This window comes from Vulpes vulpes, chromosome 9 (assembly GCF_048418805.1).
Source record: "Vulpes vulpes isolate BD-2025 chromosome 9, VulVul3, whole genome shotgun sequence".
Lineage (NCBI taxonomy): Eukaryota > Metazoa > Chordata > Mammalia > Carnivora > Canidae > Vulpes > Vulpes vulpes.
In genome coordinates this window covers 78,445,066-78,467,713 of record NC_132788.1, presented here as the reverse complement: position 1 = coordinate 78,467,713, position 22,648 = coordinate 78,445,066, and the positions used below count along the sequence as shown (strand labels likewise).

At 45.6% G+C, this 22,648-nt stretch overlaps 1 protein-coding gene across 20 annotated transcripts in view; it reads right to left on the bottom strand.

Moving 5' to 3' along the window:
* The window catches only part of MAGI1 (membrane associated guanylate kinase, WW and PDZ domain containing 1), a 636,912-nt gene extending 614,543 nt beyond the window's left edge, over nucleotides 1–22,369 (bottom strand). For all 20 annotated transcript variants that reach the window (XM_025985045.2, XM_025985062.2, XM_025985069.2 and 17 more), the window contains exon 1: nucleotides 21,387–22,369. In XM_025985045.2, the coding sequence (XP_025840830.2) occupies nucleotides 21,387–21,696 (310 nt within the window). In that variant the 5' untranslated portion in view covers nucleotides 21,697–22,369. The remainder of the gene's footprint in view (nucleotides 1–21,386) is intronic.
* Between the last annotated feature and the right edge of the window lie 279 nt (nucleotides 22,370–22,648).

Genomic DNA, 22,648 nt, shown 5'->3' with positions numbered 1-22,648 from the left:
TCAGCCCAGGGCCTGATCCTGGAGACCCGGGATCGAGTCCCACATCGGGCTCCCTGCATGGAGCCTGCTTCTCCCTCTGCCTGTGTCTCTGTCTCTGTCTCTCATGAATAAATAAATAAAATCTTTTAAAAAGAAAGAAGAAATAAAGTGAGACAGCCAGGAAGTACAATGTTTTCCTGACAAAGCCACACCAATTTGTGGCACCATTTGCTGGGCTTCCCCTAACTGCCCCTGTCATATGTCCATGGTCTTTCTTGATAGGGAAAAATGTGAAAGAAAAGACCTCATATACGTGTACTAACTGATAAATGGAGGTAGCTGTGGTCAATCAAAATCAGCTCAGGAGGGGCACGTGGATGGCTCAGTTGGTTGAGCATCTGCCCTAAGTTCAGGTCACTATCCCAGGGTCCTAGGATGGAGCCCCACGTGGGGCTCCCTGCTCAGTGGGGAATCTGCCTTTCCCTCTTCCTTTGCTACTCCCCCTGCTTGTGCTTGCTTGCTCTCTCCCTGTCTCTATCAAAAAAATAAATAAGAATCTTAAAGAAAAAAAATCAGTTCAGAACGTAGCATAAAAGACCTAGATATAAACGGCTCAGCTGGCCTTAGGCCCTGCAAGCAACCACCTCCCAGTGCAGGTAAGAGCACCCATCATTCCTGACCCGAGAACCTGGTCTATCCTAGCTCTGCCTTTAACAGCAGCGCCAGAGAACATCTCGACTTCTCTGCACATCAATGCCTTCTTCTGTAAAATGGGAATGAGTACAGCACCTACACTTCATGGAGTGCTTTGAGGAGTAAATGAGTTAATAGACAGCCCTTACAGCAACGCATAGCACACAATAAGGGCTTTTACGGACTAAAGGAGAGAAAATTATACAAAAATTTCTATAAGCAATAAATGTCTAGTGCCTCCCCTTTGATAAAATTCACACCTGGAATAATCAGCAGATAGGAAAACTGAACAAACCAGGCAATTACCCTGGTATAAAGTTTACTGGAAAGTGCCTGTATGCATTTGCTATCCTTCTACTGTTATACCAATCATTCTAGAATTCTAAAGATCCAGGAATCATTTAATTGCTCTATAATAATTTGTAGCTTCCTACAGAGTGGTGACTAAATCCTACTTTAAGCAAGAAATCTAAGGGAAATAACATGAAGACATAAAGAGTATAGAATGTGTTTCCATCAAAGCTGCTCCATATAATTTGGTCCAACAAATTCAGCTCCATAAAATCTAAGAGGAGGTGGTAGTGCCAAGAAAGAAGATTAAAACCCAGAGTGTTAAACAGAAGTGTTTTGAGTCAATTACGCAGTCAATTCGGCGCCTCCGCAAACCTAAAATCAAAAGTTATCAGATTCAAAAGAGGAAAACTGACAAACTTAATGTAATAATAACTACCGTTTATCCAGCGTTGCCTTTGCTCTATGTTTCATGCTGAGAGCTTCGCTGCCACATTGCCCGTCATCCTTGCAACAACCAGACAAGGTGTAAAATCATGTACCCAAGGCCATGGAGCAAGTAAGCAGAGAATCTGGATTTGAACCGGCCCATCTGAAATGCAAAGCCTGTGAGCCTGGAGCATATGGCCTCCAACCCAGAAAGGTGGGAAGCTGGCCAGAGCAGGGCTGCTGGTGGGACTGACGCCCCTAAGGCTGGACGACCAGCACGCATACCGGTACTTTGCAGAATGCTCTCTGTGCCACAGAGATGACGAGGACACATTCTGGCAAAACTCCATCAAGGCAACATAGTTCCCATCCTCAGAGCTGGAGAAGACTGGCCAGTGGTACTCCTGACAGCCCCGGGAAGGGTCAGGCCAGGCTGCGGCAGGGGAAGAACGCGAAGGGAGGAAGCCAAAGGCCTCAAGAAGTCCTAACTGCACCTGCTTCTGAAGGCAGGGGAAGACGGTCAGGTGGAAACAACCCCCAAGCGTCCGCTGATGGATGAAAGGATAAAACGAAACGGGGTCTGTCCACACGATGGAATATTACTCAGCCTGTAGGAGGAAGGAGGTTCTGACATGTGCTAGAACATGAACAAACCCTGAGGGCACCGCGTTATGTGAAACAGGCTCATCACAAAAGGACAAATAGCATAATGGTTCCACTTACATGAGGCACCTATAGTGGGGATTTATCAGGATGAAAGTCGAATGGTGGTTGCCAGGGGCTGGGGGAAAGGGGAAGGGCCAGTTACTGCTCAGTGGGAACAAGGTTTCAACAGAAGAAGAAAAAGTTCTGGAGATGGATGCCGGTTGCACAACAGGGTAAATGTGTGTAATGCCACTGAGCCAGACACTTAAAAACTGGCTAAGATGGCAAATCGTATGTGACGTCTATGTTACCACAATCTTTGCTAGGTTGAATACAACTGTGCTAGGTCTCTAAGCACGCCCAGAACTTAGGGGCTGTGTCGGAGGAGAAAGTTGTGTTCATCGGTGCCGGAAGGTACAGGCAGTTAAGTCTGGACCTGCACACGGTGCATCCACAGTCAGACAAACGGAGAAGCTCACAGCTGGGGGCACCTGGGTGGCTCAGGGGTTGAACGTGTGCCTTTGGCTCTGGTTGTGAACCCAGGGTCCTGGGATTGAGTCCCGCATCAGGCTCCCCGTGGGGAACCTGCTTCTCCTCCCTCTGCCTAGGTCTCTGCCCCTCTCTCTCTCAAGAATAAATAAATACAATCTTTAAAAAAGAAAAAAAAAAGAGAAAGAAGCTCACTGCTGCAACGGGCCAGCCTTGCTGCAAGCCCCCTGCCCCCAGGGCATAGAGACTGCAGCCTGTCCAGGTGCCAGGATGAGGCCCCAGCTTCCAGCTTTCCTCAGACCACGCTCCAGCAAGTTCCATGCTCCAAATTCACACAACGAAGCAGTAGAGTCTAAAGGGACTCCCATCACAAGCTACAAAGGCACTAATGCAGCATCCTAGGGAGAACCTGGAGCATTGCCAAGCATGAGGAAGCTCCTCACTGTCACTTCATCCGCTCAGTAACCTGGCACTAGCAACAACTTCTAAAGCTTCAGTGTCCTCACCTGTAAAATGGGAGGTTCGAACACCACTTCACAGCTCGCCCCAAGGATTAAAGACCATGCACATGTGGCCTTTAGAGCATAGCATGACCTGACAAGCACTTATCTGCTACTGCTGGCATCGTGGGTTTTAGTCTTCTTTCCCTGGTTTTCACTTCCATCCTTGGAGCCCAACAGGCAGAGTATATGACAAGTGGGGAGGTGAGGGCTCAAGCCACAGGGATCATCACATGCTGTATGCTGTGACTCAGCATACAGAATGTGGCATTCCTCTGGGTCTCTCTCTACTTGGCTGTAAGTAAGCAGGAATGTGACCCCCTTTTGCCAGTCACCCATCAGCAGAATCCATTGTAAGGCCAAAGCCTGCACAATTAGGAGAGCAGCCCTAAAGAGATCAAGTCTGTGCCTTACTATATCTAGGTCCTGTCTTCATATAACCCACACTCACCTCTCCAGGCCATTCTGGAATGGTGTCTGCCCAAGAGATTATTTTCTAGTTTGAACAAAGTCACAATATGGGCTAGTGGCAGCTCTGAAGCAAATGAGGGAAACAGGACCCATGCCCTGATCAAACCATACCTGAAGCTCCTACCTTCATCTGAAATTCTTAAATTATATGCATCAGCTAATCCCTTTTGTTGCTTAAGCCATCTGAGTTGTTTTTTATTACTTATAACCGAAAGCATCAAGGTGATAAAATGGTTTCTGCCATCCCAGGGTAACTCAGAGTCTCCCTCTCTGGATAAAATACTCAGATTGAAAGGATTTGTTCAACCATCCCAATATATAAGGTGCTGGAGACAGAGCAGCCCACAGAAAAAACATCATCCCCAGCCTCAAAGAACATAATCTGTTCCATATAAAGTACTTTAAGAGAATTAGCACATTGCCATAAACTGAGGCTCTTTACAAAAAAATGTCATCAGGGCACCTTGGTGGCTCAGTCGGTTAAGCATCTACCTTTGGCTCAGGTCATGATCCCCAAGTCCCAGGATCAAGCCCCACTTTGGGCTCTCTGCTCAGAAGTAAATCTACTTCTCCCTCTCCCCCTCACCCCACTCATGCTCCTTCACTCTCTTTCACTCTCTCAAATAAATAAATAAAATCTTTTTTAAAAATGTCATCAGGGATCCCCGGGTGACTCAGCAGCTAAGCCTCTGCCTTTGGCTCAGGGTGTGATCCAAGTCCAGGGATTAAGTCCCACATCAGGCTTCCTGCGAGGAGCCTGCTTCTCCCTCTGTCTGTCTCTCTGTCTCTCATGAATAAATAAATAAAATCTTTTTTTAAAAAAATCTCATCGGTAAACACAGTGACCCAAATCATCAAAGTACACTTCAAAACTACTTATCCCAAGTTTCCACATTTAACAAGCATCAACCCAAAGTGTCACTCTGGCCTCTTCCTCTTGGAGCAAGTCGATGTGACACCAAGGCACCATGACTACCGTCACCATTTGTAAGGGTATCATCTCCTGCACTGTTCAATCTGGTAGATACTAGCCACATGTGACCACTTAGAGTTAGATTTAAATTAATTACAATTAAATAAAATGCAAGTTTTCCTTTTCACCATATGGCTAGTGACAGGGAGCCACACTCACCGCATTACAAGCATACAATCTCCACAAGTGGCAGGTGGATACTACACTGGGTATCGTGGATAAACAACATTTTTGTCACTGCACACATTTCTGCTGGAGAGTGTCATCTTTCCTCCAGAGCTCCCTTTCTATTTTAACATGGTAACTGCGGTGCTGGGGAAGAGGTCTCTCTCAATTATCTGACTGATACTGGAATCCTGAAGCAAGAAAATGACTTTCCACAAACACATATACACACAGCCAGTGGTTGCCACCTTAGAAGAACTTTCAGCTCAAATAACTCAATTAGTCTTTCTATTCTTGATTCCCTTCCCTAGTCAACGTTCATTCGAGAGTAGAATGGGGTCTGTTACCAACACGTATTAGGCAACTGGAATTGAAAAGGTCGGTGTTTTAGAGCCACGAGCCTCCAACTCTGGACTTCCCAAAACCAGCCAGAATTTGTATAAATGCTGTGGATTCACAGGGCCCACCCCCCAGGATTCTGAATGCAGAGGTAATCCCCACATTAAATAAACACCCTGGATGTTTCTTAATCAGTGGCAGTCCTGTGGACTGTTCTTCAGAGTTGGGGCATCCAGACTCCACTGGGCAGGAAGACATGACTCAGAATCACTAATGAAGTCAACCACAGATGTCCAAAGCTTGAAACTCTCCCAGGTAATTCTGATGCATTTTCCATTCACCCAAACCCAATTTATGGGCCACTGTTGCCAAAGCTGATCATTTTCCCCAAGCAGCTCTGCCTGCAATCTGTTAGCAGCCATCAGGTGAATAGAAGTGCCTGGTAACAGGTGCAAAGGGCTGTAAATTCCACTTCTGCACCCCCGGCCCCCCACAGACTTTTTCTTGATGTCTCTTTTCCCTCAGGAATTCAGGCAATAGGGGGACTCACCAGGTTTTATTAAAATCCCTGGAATAGGCTCCCTCTACCAAAAAAAGACTCCAAGAGTAAAAAACAACTTATCATTACCATTAATGCCCTCTTCCCACAAACGTCTTCCTTAGAGATAATTATTTCACATGGAAGAGCTTAAGCTGACTTTTTTTTTTCTTTTAAGTAACCTCTACCCCCAACATGGAACTCAAACTCATGACCCAGGGACCGAGGTTCACATGCTCTACTGACTGAGCCAGCCAGGTGCCCATTGAGCTTATATTTTTAGGTAAGAAGTATCAGAAACTGACTCACATTGCTTATGAAAGCCAAGGCCTTTCTTCCTTATGGTAGTATTTCCCACAGACTTAGAAATAGGCAATGGCTGTGTGAATTTTTCCTTTGCTGAGCATCCTGTCTCTCTGACTTTTCTTATAAATAATGCCATAACACAGGCAATATATCAATATTGAGATAACACTGTACTTTCAATCTACACTATGGAGGTACCCAACTAACACTGTGCACTATGGTATCATCCAATATGGCTAGAGACTCTCCTTCACTTTACCAAAGACTAAAAAGCTCAGGAATCTTGTCAAGGATTACCCAGCCTAAAACATCACGGAATATAAGCTTTTCCAGCCACATCTTAACCTTGAACATTTTAAAGTAGAAAGGAGAGGCAGCTCGGTGGCTCAGGGGAAGCTGGGTGGCTCAGTCATTTAAGCATCCGCCTTTGGCTAAGGTCATAAGTCTAGGATGGAGCCCCTAATTGGGCTCCTTGCTCAGCGGGGAGTCTGCTTCTCCCTCTCCCTCTGCTGCTTCCCTTATGCTTATGCTCCTTCTCCCTCCCTCTCTCTCTCTCTCTCTCTCTCTCTCTCTCTATATATATATATATATATATACATATATATACATATCATATTAATAAATAAAATCTTTAAAAATAAATAAAGTAGAAAGGAACCCAAATTTCGTGCCAATTTGGGAGAATTCTGGATGCCCCCTAAAGTACCATAACGCAGGAAGTGGATCAGTGCTTATAGTAGTCTCAAGATGAAAACTCTCCTTAATTCCTCTCTCCCATCCCAAGTCCTGGATGACATAGAGAATAACATAAGATTTGAATCCTAGGCAAGCTATTAGAATGTTCTTATTCTGAATCAGTTATGGAGAGAAGGAAGGGGACAAGGGAAGGAGAGAAAAAACACAGTCCAAATCCAAACCTAGCAAAATCTGAACACCATCTTGGGCTTTTGCTGCCAACATTATAGTTTTCGTTTTATAGAGGTCTTCCCTTGCTTTGCTCTTTGACAGAAAAACTGCATTGACCGAAGTTGTAACCTGAATTACCTAAATAATTACCCCTTCCCCATCCTTGCACAGCAAACCTGGTGCCTGACATGAATTATGCAATGCAGAACGATCCATTATGCAGGCAGAAAAGCAAGAAGGGCTGCCTTTGTTTTCAAAAAACAAAATTCTACCATATAACCCTGGCCCTGAAGAACGGATACCCACTGGTCTTAGAGGTTAATCGTATTCTAAAAGCATCTACTCTTGGAAAAAGGGCAAGGTCCTAATTTATCTGTAGAATGTCCAAGAAAGTTGTGGTATTGAGGTCTTTCCTGCTATATTTAAAACCTAGAGGAATACATGATTCATTCGTTTTTTTATTTGTAAGGCCACACATTTCACAGTAAGGTCATCTCCGAGTAGAGCACATATACCATTCCCAGTACATATTCATATAAATGTCATCGTCAAGGGGCACCTGGGTGGCTCAGTGGTTGAGCATCTGCCTTTGGCTCAGGACAAGATCCCGGGGTCCTGGGATCAGTCCTGCATCGGGCTCCCCGCATGGAGCCTGCTTCTCCCTCTGCCTCTATCTCTGCCTCCCTCTCTCTGTGTCTCTCATGAATAAATAATGTTTTTTTAAATGTCATCGTCAAGAGGCCATTTTGCACCCAGTTCAAAGACTCAGCAGACCAGGACCCTGAGACAGAATACTCCAAAAATTATGATCAGCTGTCAAAATATACCCTCTCCCCAGCTCCTCACAACTGGAAGGGGGGAACTGTCACCAGCTGAGCCTCCAACAAACACAAGCAGACCACAGTGACAAACTGGACCGCTTCTGGAACTTATTATTCACTTCAACACATACTTATTGACCCTCACTGTGAATTGGTCACTATCCTGGGCCCTGAAAATACAGACAGGAGTAAGAAATGAGATTATGGCTCTTAAACAAATAAAGTGTGAAAGACATCAAGTGAGAGAAACAAACACATAAACATGGGGCTGTAAGCTCAACGCCCCTACCAAATATGGCTCCCAGATGTGTTTTGTTTGGTTCATCCATGCTTTTGGAAGAACTCTGAACCAACAGTTTTAGATTGTCGAAGTGCGTTTTTTAACAATTCAAGCTTCTGGAGTCTCTTGAACATTTGAAAAATCTGGCATCACTAGCCAATGCTCCCAACATGTCAGCAATAGGCTGAAGCTAAGTCACAACTGCTCCCTCTGAACAAATTGTGTCCTTCTAGTTTACCCCAGTCCTCAGCCGTCCCTAATGCCCTCTGAAATACCCACTCAGCATTTGCATTTGTGAGTACTATTATTCAAAAATAATAATAGTCCCAGTGCTAGGTAGTATGTGTTATAACTGAGGTAAGTGAAGAAATACAGGACTCCCACATACCGGCACCAGGGATACAACAAGTTGATATGCTCTCTGAGTCTTAAGAAGATAAAATTCAAGAGTGCCTAGGTGGCTTAGTCAGTTAGGCGTCCAACTCTTGTTTCAGCTTAGATCATGATCTTGAAGTCCTAAGACTGAGCCCCAAGTCAAGCTCTACACTCAGTGCAGAGTCTGCTTGAGATTCTCTCTCCCTCTCCCTCTGTCCCTCCTTCTGCTCTCTCTCTCTCTCTCTCTCAAATAAATATTTTTTTTAAGATTTTATTTATTTATGCATGAGAGACATAGAGAGAGAAAGAGCAGAGACACAGGCAGAGGGAGAAGCAGGCTCCACTCCATGTAGGGAGCCTGACATGGGACTCGATCCCAGGTCTCCAGGATCCCACCCTGGGCTGAAGGCGGTGCTAAACCACTGAGCCACCAGGGCTGCCTCAAATAAATATTTTTAATAAATAAGAGGATAAAATTCATGTGAGCCAAGAGTTCTAGGCATCTATGCAAGGAAAATATCCGAAGTAGTTCACCAAAATGTTAAGTATAAGGATATTCATCAATGTGTTGTGTAAAACAGGAAGGGAAAGCAACCTAAATGTTCAATGTTTATCCTCAGAGCATGGTTTAATATAGCACAACCTGAAATTATTCTACAGCCACTGAAATGACAAAACAGATATATTTGTAGTATAGAAAAAACATCTATGATATACTGTTAGGTGCACACACACACAAAAATCCACAAACAGCCTATGTTGTATTAGCCAATTTTTATAAGAAAAAGACCCTCCTGGGCAGCCCACGTGGCTCAGAGGTTTAGTGCCACCTTCAGTCCAGGGCGTGATCCTGGAGACCTAGGATCGAGTCCCGCATCAGGCTCCCTGTGTGTTGCCTGCTTCTCCCTCTGCCTGAGACTCTGCCTCTCTCTCTCTCTCTGTGTGTCTCTCATGAATAAATAAATAAAATCTTAAAAAAAAAAAAAAAAAAAGACCCTCCTAAAAAACCTACCAAAAAAACTGTGTGTGTGTGTGTGTGTGTGGTGTGTTTGGATAAAAATAGAGTATGAACACAGATCCCTGGGTGGCTCAGCAGTGTAGTGCCTGCCTTCTGCCCAGGGCATGATCCTGGAGACCCGGTTTTGAATCCTGCATCGGGCTCCCTGCATGGAGCCTGCTTCTCCCTCTGCCTGTGTCTCTGCTTCTCTCTGTGTGTCTCTCATGAATAAATAAAATCTTTTAAAAAAAAATAGAGTATGAACATGTGTATTTCTCTGAGTGGGATTACAGACAATGTAGATACATTTTCCTTTCATATTCACATCTTTCTGAATTGTACACATTGTTTAAATGAGGAAAAAATAAATTTCACAGGGGAAAAAACATAAGCTGTGGAAGCACACACTAACTATAAATAGTGATTGACAGTTCTACAAGGTTACAATAATATTTGAGTTTTTAAAAGATTAGAAACCAAGATCTAGATGCCAATGCTTGGTTTAAAAAAAACCCCACATGCTCGAACACCAAGGAAAGTTCTTTTTTAACAACTTGATCTGGAGTTTTGAATTCTTAACCAAGTCACACAGACTTAAACAGGCTGATAGTTGGAGGAGGAAATGAGCATGCTCTCTCCCTATCAGATGTAAATTCTAACGTTTGGCCAAGAGTCCAGGTGGTAAAATACTGACTCTATTTAAATCAAGCCAAAGTGATGCCTTCCGTGGCCACATTACATAAGCAACAGGCACAATCACTGCACACATCTGGTCAGAATACAGGCCCTCTAAGACCTTCAACACAATTAATTCAATATTTTCTCTACAGTTCAAAATGCTACAACAACTGGCAGAGAACCATCTTAAATCATCACGGAAAAATCAGACATATGGCTAAGTATATTTAATATGCCTTAAAAATAAGCCACGGATTTTCTAGCCAACAAGATCTTAGGCAAGACTTTTCTTTATTTATTTAAAAGTTATGCTTACTTGTTACCCTCAAAAGATTTCAATTGAACAGATATTTCTTGAGCACCTACAGAGGACAGAGATTACAAACAGAGAGAAAATAGGGACGCTGCCTTCAAGAATTCAAGACACATGCAATCCAGTATGAGAGACAGACAGGCAAATCTACAATTACAAGACACTATTGTCTTGAAATTATGATGTATGTAGGGGAAAAAAAGAGGGCACGGAGGAAGGATTGAATCAACGGTGTTGGGGGAGGGAGAACAGGGCAAACAGAGGAAGGCGAATGAGTAGAAGAGCTTAACAATATGGAGCGGTACATTCTGTGTTCTGGCCCATACACACTTTGGGAATCCATTTCTATTCCCAGGCCAATTGCCAGCGGGGTCACTAAGCATACTGTACACTCTCAGGCAGCAATGGTACAGCCTAAAAGAGGTGCATCCTCAGTGATCCCCTCCTCCCCCAGTAAAAGGGCAGAGGGGCTCCTGGCTACAAAGTCAACACATTTCTAGTGTGTTAAACCTAGGATAAGAATTTTGGAAGCGGGCAGACCTGACCTTGAATCTCACCTGCATCAGGTGCCTGGGGGTGAGGGTAAATTACTTGACCTCTCCAGCTAATTTTCTCATGGCGAAAATGAGAATGACATCATCTACCCAGAAAAAACCCTAACCTGGGTCTCAGCTACCTATCAGAAGATCAATAAGTAACAGTTATGATTAGTTTACTCCTCCTAATTCAGATGCCCAGTCTCTACCCTGAAGTTATACATTAGAGCAGAGTTTCTCAACCTCAGCCCTATGGCCATTTGGGGCTGGATAATTCTCTCTTGATTGGGGGTGGGGGAGGACTGTAATGTACACTGTAGGATGTTCAGCAGCCTCTCTGGCCTCTACTCCCTAAGTGCCAGTAGCACTCCTCCATCCTGAGTCATAACAACCAAATATGTTCCCAGGCACTGCCAAATGTTCCCCAAGGGGGCAAAACCACCCTCAGTTTTAAATCACCTCTATAGAGGAACTCACCCACAGGTGTCCATTTCGCAACTGAAAATCATCACAGCTGCTATTATGTAGGTATTTGGTAAGCCCTACCTATGGGACCAAGCAGAGGATTGTGTTCTGGGTACATTTTCCCATTTAATCCTCACAACCAGCCAATGTGGTAGGTATTATTCTCATTTCTAACTGGGAAAAATGAAGCGGCAGTGCCTGGATTTGAACCCAACCAGCCTGACTCCAAACCCTTATAATCCCAAGTCCCACTGCTTCCCTTGCCATTCGTGATTGGAGAATCCAGATACAGTGTCAGGAAGGTCAGAGGACCTCAGGGTCAAGTTCTCAAGGATCATTCTGCCTGGGACCTCCAGGAAATAGAGAGATGACTTCCCCTTCCTCTATACCTTCATGCAACATGGGACCTAATGACAATAATTAGGATCAATATGTCACCACCAGTGTGACAAGGTGAGAGAAGTTCTACCAACAGACGGTGACATCCAGAGTTTCCTTCTCACTTGTCAGAACTAATCCAACCACAGTCTTTTCAAAAAAGTGGCATCTGAAACATGCAGAAAAATGAGGCCTTTTTCTAGACTTTAAAAAGCTCTCCAGGAAACTATCCCACAATTTTTATCTCTCAAGAGATTCTTTCTTCTCTCTGGACTGCTTTCAAATGAGGAACATTAAAAAAAAATAACAGAAGCCAACATATATTGAGCACTCACTATGTGCCAGGCCCTATGCCATGTCGTTTCCTAAAACCTCCTCATTTTGTTCTGCCATCAACTCTAGAAAGGAGGTATCGTTATTATCCCCATTTTCAGATGGGGAAGCCCTGACACAAAGGTGAAGCCCTGACACAAAGGTGAAGTGCCTTGCCCTGAGTCACCTGGCTAGTAACTTTAAAAATCTGGCTTCTAAATCCAGGCCGGCTTAAATCCAAAACCTATACATCTATTATACATCAATAAATTGATATCTCCAGGTTCTCTTACAAGCACCACTATCATCCTGTTAACACTGTATATAGCAATAATTCTGAAATATGGCTCTTATAACCAGGGCATAATCGCCTTTTAATTGCCCCATCATGCCACTGTCCATAAAGAGAGCTTAGAGTCTTGTCTCATGACAAGCTCAAAGATTAGCCTTATTATGAAAAACATAACTGTGTCCCATTAAAGGTGCACACAAATGCCTCCAATGGCAATAATGGTGGGGTTGACACCTGAGCTGTGAGAATGTAATTCTCTTCTGTAATTCTTTCTCATGACACTGGAGGTGGTAACAGAAAAAGTCTATTCACACAGAGGGCAGTGCCCAGAAGAACTTCTCACAGTCCATTTGAGGGTGAGAAGAGTTTGCAAAGTTCCCTGACATTCTCAGGTGCTGCCCGAAACCCGTCACATGAAGACCATATGAAACTGGCTGTCGATGCTGCCTTCAGGAATATTCCTCCATCAATCAGCTAAGCTCTACTCAGCCACACTCGCAGACTGCAAAATGACAAACCCTCATCAAGGTTAATGTGATCCATCATGAATTACCCACAGTTTCAGAGACTTTCAAATATGGGAATTTTCAGAGGCAAATGAGCTCAGGGGAGATTTCTCATTCTCAATTTGACAGCAGACGTTCAACAAATACTCGAGCAACGACTATGTACCAGGCACTACCCTCAGTACTTGGAGATGCAGCAGCAAACAGATCAACAACATCCCTGCCCTCTCGGAGCTTCTATTCTAGGAGAGACAAAATAAGGATTTTACTTATTTTGAAATGATCTATCTGAAATGGAGTGGAAATAAAGCAGAGAAAGGTTACAGGGGATGACAGCTTTCAATAATGAAGTCAAAGAAGGTGTCACTGAGAAGGTGACATTTGGGAAAGACTTGAAGTTCATGAGGGAGCAGGCCTTCTAGCTGTCGAGGTGGGGAGTGGCAGGACATGGATGGGGAGAGTAAAGAACTTCAATGGGCCAGATGGGATGGGGGGGCGGCCTTGTGAGTTACTGTGAGGATGTCGGTTTTCACTGTGAGATAAGGACCAAAGAAATGATTATAAGTAATGGATTACAAAAAAAAAAATTTTTAAGAAGTAATGGATTACATCATTCTTTAATTACTTAGCCATAAAAAGAGAAGAGAATTATTTAATCGTAAAAACCACTGTTCAAATTCCCTCTTCTAATTTTGCGACAAGCCTTCAAGAAAGGTTAGCATCCAGAATAGACTGGACACTCCCTAGGACACTTTACTATAGTCAAGCAGCCATCAATATGATAGGCATGGCCTTGAGATTGTGGGAGTCCAGCTGTAGAAACACCAAAACAAATTCACAAGAAATACTATATTGATGCAGACATCCATAGGGGTACAGTACAGCAAAGCTCTAGTGTTTACGAGGGATTTTTCAAGGTTATAGATCTCACATAGAAGCTGCATAAAGACAGGCAAGAATGCAGTAACCTACTTTTTTAGGATGTGAATGTCAGCCCTTAACGAATTTGACAGCCCTTATTCTCAGTGTATACAAAATCAGTATATCCTGTTACACATATATACAAACTCAAGGAAGAGACCACTAACATCAGAGACCGGTGTTTTGCATTAAATAACCATCGTTTATAAAGCAACATCCTTCATGTAAACCCTTGTGGTAAGGAGATGTCAGAATGTTTTCTCTTATAAACCACTTAATTCCCCTTGGTGGATATCATCAATTCTGCTATCCTGAACTAGCTGGGTAATGAATGCCAACAAATGTAGTAAGCCAACAGTATGCCATTGCATCATAAGGTCAAGTTAATCTGTTTTTAAATAACACAGCCATTGGCGAAGGGTGGCCACTGGAAACAATGGACAAGTTGGGTTGCCTGTCCTTGCATTATTTTTTTCTAAAAGCTGTGGAATGTTCCACAGTGTAACCTAAAAATATCCTTCGGAAAGTGGTCTCTTAGCATGAAGAATAAAAAGATTGACTTTGAAAGTTTAAGTCAAAGAAAAAAAGACATATAAACACAAAGCACAATTTAAGAGCAAGAGAGGACAAAAATCAGACTGTTTTCTGAAGCGAAGACCTGATTTGCTGCTGGCTGGAAAAACCATACAGAGGGACAATGCTACAAGAAAACGGAGGTAAGGCGTCATTCTTACGGATGCTGACATAGAACAGATCGCACATCAACAGAAAACAGAAAAGCACCCCCCACCATTCTGCCTGCTCAGCATCTGAAATTTCCCTTCTTCAACTCCAGTAAGAGTCAACAGGCAGAAATATTTCAATATAATTCATTAAGCCTTGTCGGTCATTTATTTATTTATAGATCAGTATAAATTATTAGACATGAGGAATCAGCTGATTGGAAGATCTGGCAAAGGGAAAATGAACATATGAGGATCCTATATCAGGAGAAATAAAAGACGAATAGGGAGGAAAGGGGGAAGGATGTAGATGGCCTGGTCTGCACTTATCTTAGGAATGAGAAGCAACAAAGTAAAATTCATTCATCTGTCTGGCAAATTGTAATGAGTACCAAGGTTTTGCCAGGTACTGTTTTATTTTTTTTGAATATTTTATTTATCTATTTGAGAGAGAACAGAGCACGCGAGAGAAAGAACGAGCACACACAAGCAAGGGGGAGGGGTAAAGGGAGAGGGAGAAGCAGGCTCCCGGCTGAGCAGGGAGCCCAATGCGTACTTGATCCAGGGACCCTGGGATTGGGACATGAACCATGACCTGAACCGAAGGCAAAAACTAAGCAGACAGAGCCAGGCAGGCGCCCTGCTGGTACTATTTTAGGCCAGAGGAAAAAATTTTTTTTTGTAATCCATTACTTATAATCATTTCTTTGGTCCTTATCTCACAAGTGAGAAAAGCTTCTTGTTTTCACAGACCTTTCATTTTCAGGGGAGGAGAGACAGACAAAAAAGAAGAAACAAGGGGCCCCGGGCTGGCTCAGTGGGTAAAATATGAGCCTCTTAATCCCAGGGTGTCAGGAGTTCGAATCTCATGCTGGGTGTAGAGATGACTTCAAAAAGATAAATTAACTTGAGGCACCTGGGTAGCTCAGTGGTTGAGCGTCTGCCATCCTCTCAGGGTGTGATCCCAGGGTCCTGGGATCGAGTCCCACATCGGGCTGCCCACAGGGAGCCTGCTTCTCCCTCTGCCTGTGTCTCTGCCTCTCTGTGTTTCTCATAAGTAATAAAATCTTTAAAAATAAAATTAATTAAATAAAGAAGAAATGGGGCAGCCTGGGTGCCCAAGCAGTTTAGCGCTGCCTTCAGCTCAGGGCCTGATCCTGGAGACGCGGAATGGAGTCCCAAGTCAGGCTCCCTGCATGGGGCCTGCTTCTCCCTCTGCCTGTGTCTCTGCCTCTCTCTCTCTCTCTCTTCTCCCTCTCTCTGTGTCTCTCATGAATAAATAAATAAAATCTTTAAAAAAAAAAGAAGAAGAAGAAATAAATGGTGACAAGGCCATGAATTCACAAAGCAGGATGAAGGGACAGCATACGACTCAGGAGTTGTCTTACAGGGGGTCAGTGGCGTGCAGGGACTAGCTCACACTGGCTCTTCTCCACTCCAGATACACTACAGATCCACAGGTGGCCTCCACCAGAGCCAGTTGTTAACCATTTAGCAGTACACTACCTGATGACCTTCTCTCTTAAGGGACACTAGAGAAAAGAATCAATCTTGTGGCCATCTGGGGAGAAGAATAAGCAAACCCAGAGGCCCTGAAGCAGAATTCAAGGGATGCCAAGAAAGACAAGGCCCTGTTTTATTTATTTTTTTTAAGATTTTATTTATTCATGGGAGACACAGAAGGCAGAGACATAGGCAGAGGGAGAAGCAGACTCCCTCCACGGAGACCGATGTGGGACTCGATCCCAGGACGCCGGGATCACACCCTGAGAGGAAGGCAGACGCTCAACTGCTGAGCCACCCAGGGGTCCCTTCCTTCCTCCTCCCTCCCTCCCTCCCTCCCTCCTTCCCTTCCTTCCTTCCCTTTCCTTCCTTCCTTTCTTTCTCTTTCCTACCAATAGAAAGATTGTCAATGTACAGTATTTGCTAAGGCTGCCTTATCTACCATTCCTGGATTTCACTCACCTGTTCCCAAGGCCCTGTGTTTTAAAGTGAGAACTGCTTTGTTACAGAGCTGTCATAGTATATTTCAATTGGTCAAAATAAACACCCAACATCACAAAAAAACACAAAAAAACCACAAAGAACTATATTCCATTGTATGTGGTCATAATTCCCTCATTACGGTGAGGGAAAGGGTCTGGTGGTGGTGGTGTGATTTTTAAGTTGTGTCTTATTTATTTCCCCGGTTCTGTCAAACGGGGACAGTTTTGGCTTCCAGGTAATTTGCAAATCCACAGACTTCACCTACAAAAATCTGTAAGCATGACCTACAATATTACCACTCTGGGAAACTACAGTCACACCATTTTCAACTTCTGGAGTCGGGGTTACTCATGGAATTGCAGCATTTTATGAGTGCAAAGGACCAAAAGGGCACGCCCATTTTATTTCTGGCATGAACAAATGAAGAGACATTGGCCCAAAGAGGGTGACTTGCCAGGGAGAACAGCACTAGCCGACAAAGCTTGCTCTAGAAACACATGTGGCCTGTGTCATGGGTCATATTCTCAATGTGTCTATACCTTAGGGCAGTGATTCTCAAGACCGAGCACAGGCCTTAGAATCACCTGAGGGCTTGTTTAAAAATGCTCCACAGGCTTCACCTCTAGAGTTTCAGAGTTTTGGAATAAGGAGGGCTGGGGTGAGGTCAAGGAATGTACATGTCTAACCAGTTCCCAGGTGACTATGGCCACGGGTCTTTGGGTCCTACTCTGAGACACGCTGACCCAGGAAACAGGAGCAGGGGCTTTTGGAATGCAATACCACTGACTTCCAGCTAGACTTCTACCACTTGCATGACTCTTGGAAAGAGTACTCAAACTCTAAGGACCTCAGTTTCTGACATCTGCATCCAGCTGCGAGAAATAAAAAACAAAATGTCCATAAAGTACTAGCTTTACCAAGGGCCTGGCACATTCTGAAGCAAGCGCTTAGCTTATATCCTATAGCAAAGTTTCCTTAATTACTTTTTTCTTTTTCCACATATACTAGGATGGCTACCATCCAAATAGCAGAAAAGATGAAAGACTGGCAAAAATGTGGAGCAAGTGGAATATTTTTGGCACCTATATTCATAGTAGCGAAAAACAGTAAATAGTCCAAATATCCACTGACAAGCAAAAATATTTAAAAACTGATATGTAGGGGGCAGCCCGGGTGGCTCAGCGGTTTAATGCTGCCTTCAGCCCAGGGCGTGATCCTGGAGACCCAGGATCGAATCCCACATCAGGCTCCCTGCATGGAGCCTGCTTCTCCCTCTGCCTGTGTCTCTGCCTCTCTCTCTTTCTCTCTGTGTGTGTTCTCATGAATAAATAAATAAAATCTTTTAAAAATATAAAAATAAAAAAGTAAAAACTGATATGTATACCTACAATGGAATATTACTCAACACTAAAAAAGAACAATGAGGGACGCCTGGGTGGCTCAGCGGTTTAGCACCTGCCTTCTGTCCAGGGTGTGATCCTGGGGTCCCGGGATCAAGTCCCACATCAGGCTCCCTGCATGGAGCCTGCTCCTCTCTCTGCCTGTGTCTCTGCCTCTCTCTGTGTCTCTCATGAATAAATAAATAAGATCTTTAAAAACATAAAATAAAAAAGAACAATGAGGAGTGCCCAGCTGGCTCAGTCGGTAGAGTATGTGACTCTATAAGCTGGAGCCCCACAATGGGTAGAGAGATTACTTAAAAATAAAATATATATACATAAACTTAAAAAGAACAGTGACACAATATGAAATTCCAAAATATTTTGTTGAGTGAAAAAAGCCAGACACAAATGAGTACATACGGCATTATTTCAATTATACAAACTTCAGTAATAGACAAAATTAATCCTCGGTGAAAGAAATCAGACAGCCTTTGCCTCTGCAGGATGGGTGGGGAACTGACTGGAAAGGGACAGGAGGGAAATTTCTAAAGTAATGGAAACATTCTATATCTTGATTCAAGTGAAGATAAAATGAACATATACATTTGTCAAAACTTATCAAACTATATAGTGAAGATCCGAGCTTTCACTACAAGTAAATATATACTTACAAAGTATAAAGTATATGTTATGTTATATATGCAAAATAACATATTTTATGTAACATACATATGTATCTGTAGTTTTTTTAGGCACTTTGTGACAAAAGACTGTCTTCTCCATCTAAAATGAACCAAGTCTGATCTGATAGATCCATTTAGCTTGGTTCCTTCACAATCTAGTCCTGCTTCATATAATACCATTTGCTACAGACTATTTTGGTCTGTGCATCTTCCCAGGGAGCTGCCATGAAATAGAAACAGCAGAATCTTCTCCCACAAGAAGACCGTGACATTTCCATACAGACGGCACCCAAAGTGCCCTGGGTCCCTGGGAGTGGCCAGCTCAGGGTGCAGATAACACAAACATAACATTTTCCTTTACCACGTACCAAGGATGAGCCTATCTAATATGATTAAAACACAGTAATGAAGACATAGTAACAGCAATTGTCATATAATTTAAATCATATTCTTGCTATGAAGCGAAGACTAGTGAAATGCTTTCTAGTGCCATGTTTCTAAAATGAAGATGTTGGAAGAACTGTGCCCATGTAATTATTACATAAAATAGTAGCTTTCACACTGCGGTGGATTCCATCCACATCTTTATGCTATTCTGAGTAGATCAAGTAGATTTACACACACACACACACACACACACACACACACACAAATGCACCTGCTGGGAACAATCCTGTGCAGTACACAGAATGGTTCTGGATAAAGGGAAATAACACTTTGGAGACACTACAGTTTCCTTTCCATCCAGGAGTGTCCGATTCCAAACACACTTGATTATCTGACCCACCCTTCCTCGGTTCCATGATGAGGCAGCCCTGGCACAATGCCTCTTGGACCTTCGCTTATTGGTGGATAGAAGAGTTTCAGCCACAGACAGTATACCACACATTAAGAACAGGACTATACAGGACCCACTAAGCAGATAATAGGTGGATAGGTACCCCTGCCTGACCCTCCGCCAACCCTTTCTCCAAAAGGGCCCTGCGCTGAAACCTGTGGGTGCTCCCATCAAATGCCTTGACAGAGTGTTTCCTCTACAGTTCTATCAAGTCCTAACAATCCAGGTACTGGCACTGAATTCTAATCCAGGTTCCCAACACTAAAAGCTAGGCTTAGAAATAAATCACCAGTCAAATTCAATTAACCATAATAACAGCTCATCTTTATTGGGCATTTACTATATGGCAGGCCCTGTTCTGAACACTTTCCAGTTATTAGCTTATGTAATACCCAAATGAAAGCCAGGTTACAGATGAGGACACACTCTCAGGTGAAGGAGGTGTTAGACCTCAAGCAAAGCCTGAGGAGATACACAATGAATAAGGCACAGCCTCTCTGCAATAAGCTTACCACCTTGTATGGAAATGAGAGGAGGGTCATAACTCATAGCTCAGAATAAGTTAAAAAAAAAACTACAAAGTACACACACTGAGGGGAGCCCAAAAGAAGAAAGGTTTGTTCAGCGTGGTGGGATGTTGGAGGGCTTCCTGGAAGAGGTGTCCAACTGGAAGATGAGGACATAAATAGTGGGAGCTTTTCATAACTGTCAGTCCATTGCTCCCCAAACTACCAGAAGGCCTGACCGCTCCTTCTGCCCCCTCCAGTTTCATCTGGAACAGGCCTGTTTCCAAGAACCTGCTCAGCCCAGCCCAGCCCTCCTTTCCTTTAACACATTCCTCCAGCTGCTGCTAGCCCTTCTAGGCCCTCAGGCACATATGGGAACTTTTCACCACGCTCAACTCTGCGACCCCCCCTTGGTGCTTTCATGGGGGAGAACCAGTGTCGTGGCACTTGGTGGTACAAGTGATCCTTTACCTGAATCAAGTCCTCTGTTGGACTGATCTGGGGACAGCCCCTTGCCTGCACCAAACTGAGACTGGAGGGACTCCCCACCACACCTGCGGTCATTAGAGCGGTAGGCACTCCTCTACAGGTTCTAAGAGAGAAATCTGCCTTCATTCCTTCCCAGAAATCAAGCCCTCCAGTTCAGGAGGGTCATCCCACCCCCCACCCCCCCACACACACACACACTCACCTCTTCCCACCCGGCTTGCATTAAGGACTGAAACCCTCGCTTTTGGATATCTGTGTGATCTTGGGCAAGTAACTTATCCAATGTCAGTCCCAGTTTCCTCACCTGTAACCCGAGGTTTTACAAATTCACCTCGCTCTCAGAACTGTCAATCAGAACAAAACAGCCAAGGAAAGCATGCCACACGGAGCCCGGCACGCAGTGAGCCACCAGTGAAGAGTAGCTACCACTGTCATTATCAACGATAAGGATGATAGTGGTGCTGGAGGCAGCATGAACTTGGGCTTCCTTCGCGCTGACCGAAAATACTCCTTCTTTCCCTCCCCCCACGCCTGGGGCTGGGCCACACGACCGAGACACATGCGTCATCCAGCTCTGGGGTGAATGCAGGATCTTCAGGCGGCGGGGCGTGCACTGGAACCGCAGGGCGGTCTTGCCCCAACCCACCTGGAGGGATGCCGGGTGAAGCTGATTCCTCGTCCGTAACCACAGACCCCTCGTTCATACCCATTCTCGGGGTCTGGAAACGGAGAAGTGGCCCAAGAACGCAGCGGCTGCGCCAGCTGCATCGGCTGCACCGCTCCCCAGGGGAGCCCCGGAGCCCGTCCACTTTCACCCCTGCCTCAGTTTCCCAACTCCCGCAGGCGAAGCTGCGCCTCACTTGGTGGCTGGGATAACAGGTTGGCAAGCAAGCCAGGCCTGGGGAAAGTCTCCCCGCTTGCGGGCGCAAACCCAACCCCCCCCACCACCACCACCACCACCACCACCACCTCTTTCCAACGCAGGTGGGCACACGACCCACAATCTCTCAACAACTTTGCTTATTTCACCACCGCAGGGCGCACGGCCCCAACTTCCCCTCCCAGCTGCGCTCGCAGGAGGAACGCGGGAAATCGAGATGCGGCGGCTGGGGCGGGGGTGGGGGGACCCCGCAGGCCGCTCCCCGGCTTGCAGGCACCTCCCGGAGGCGCGTCCCGTCTTACCTTGTCTGACGGCTTTGAAGGTGACGGCCTCCTTGCAGCTGTCGATGACTCCCAGCACGTCGTAGCGGGGCAAGCCGGACACCCGGATCCCCTGCACCTCCAGGAGCAGCTCCCCCTCGCCCAGCCGAGGGCCCTCGCCGCCGCCGGGAAGCCCCTTCGGAGCTTCGGCCACCGCTCCGACGTACGGAAACTCCCCATTCTCCGCGCCCCCCAGCACCGTCACCCCCAGCTCACCCTGGGGTCCCCGCCTCACGGTGCATTCGTGGATCTTGCTAGTCCAGTGGTTCTTCTTCTGGATCACTCTCGACATGATGGGCTGCACCTCTCCTTACCACCACGACCACCCCCCAACACACCCACACACACACACACACACACAAATAATAATAATAATGCAATGAGAGACAGGTGCCCCCCACCGCACAAGCCCCCAGGCCCCCGCTGGTTCATGGGAGAGACATCTCCCCCAAAATAACGCCACGGGAGAGAGAAACTTGGCAGCCTCGCTCCCCTGCACACACTCGCGCACTCAAGCCATCATAAAACAAACTTTCTGGGCTCCCCCGCGAGCCCTGCACAGGCGCCCGCGAGCTTTGTTTGCATCCCGGGGCTCCTCGGTCCGCGCTCCGGCGCCCGAACGTTCTCCCCGGGACCAGAGTCCACTCTGCGCCGCTTGGGTGGTTTTTTTTTTTTTCTTCTTTTTTCCTTTTTTTTTTTTTTCCTCCTCCCTTCCTTCCTTTCTTGCCTCTTGGAAATGCGGTGTCTCCTCTCCGCCTCCCGCCTGGCTCGCCTGTCCTCGCTGGCGGGCTGTTCCAGAGGGTGAGGGCAGCCCTTGCAGCCAGTTGCTGGGAGCCCTGGAGACGCGGTTGCAGAGCGGGGGTGGGGGGGGCCCAGGAGGGAAGCGCCTGCGGCCCCTTTAAGCAGATACAAAGGCTCGGCTTGTTTTGTTACAGTTCATTCTATTCCGCGCCGCCGAGCGCAGCGGCCGGCGAGAGGAGACGCGCGCGCATGCGCCCCGCGGCCTCCTGCCGGCCGGCCCGGCCCCGCCTCCCCCTCCCGGAGGGAGAGATTCCAGTGTGCTTCCCGCTGGGTCCTAAAGCCGACCCTCCAGAGGCGACTTCGCCCCCCGCCCCCTTCCGCGCACCCGTCTTACTCCTCCTTTTCTTTCCGAGCCCTAGAGCCAGCGTATCCCTTGGGGATGCGGGGATGCGCACGTGCTTTTTTTTTTTTTTTTCCTCCCACTCTTTGCAACTTTTGAAATA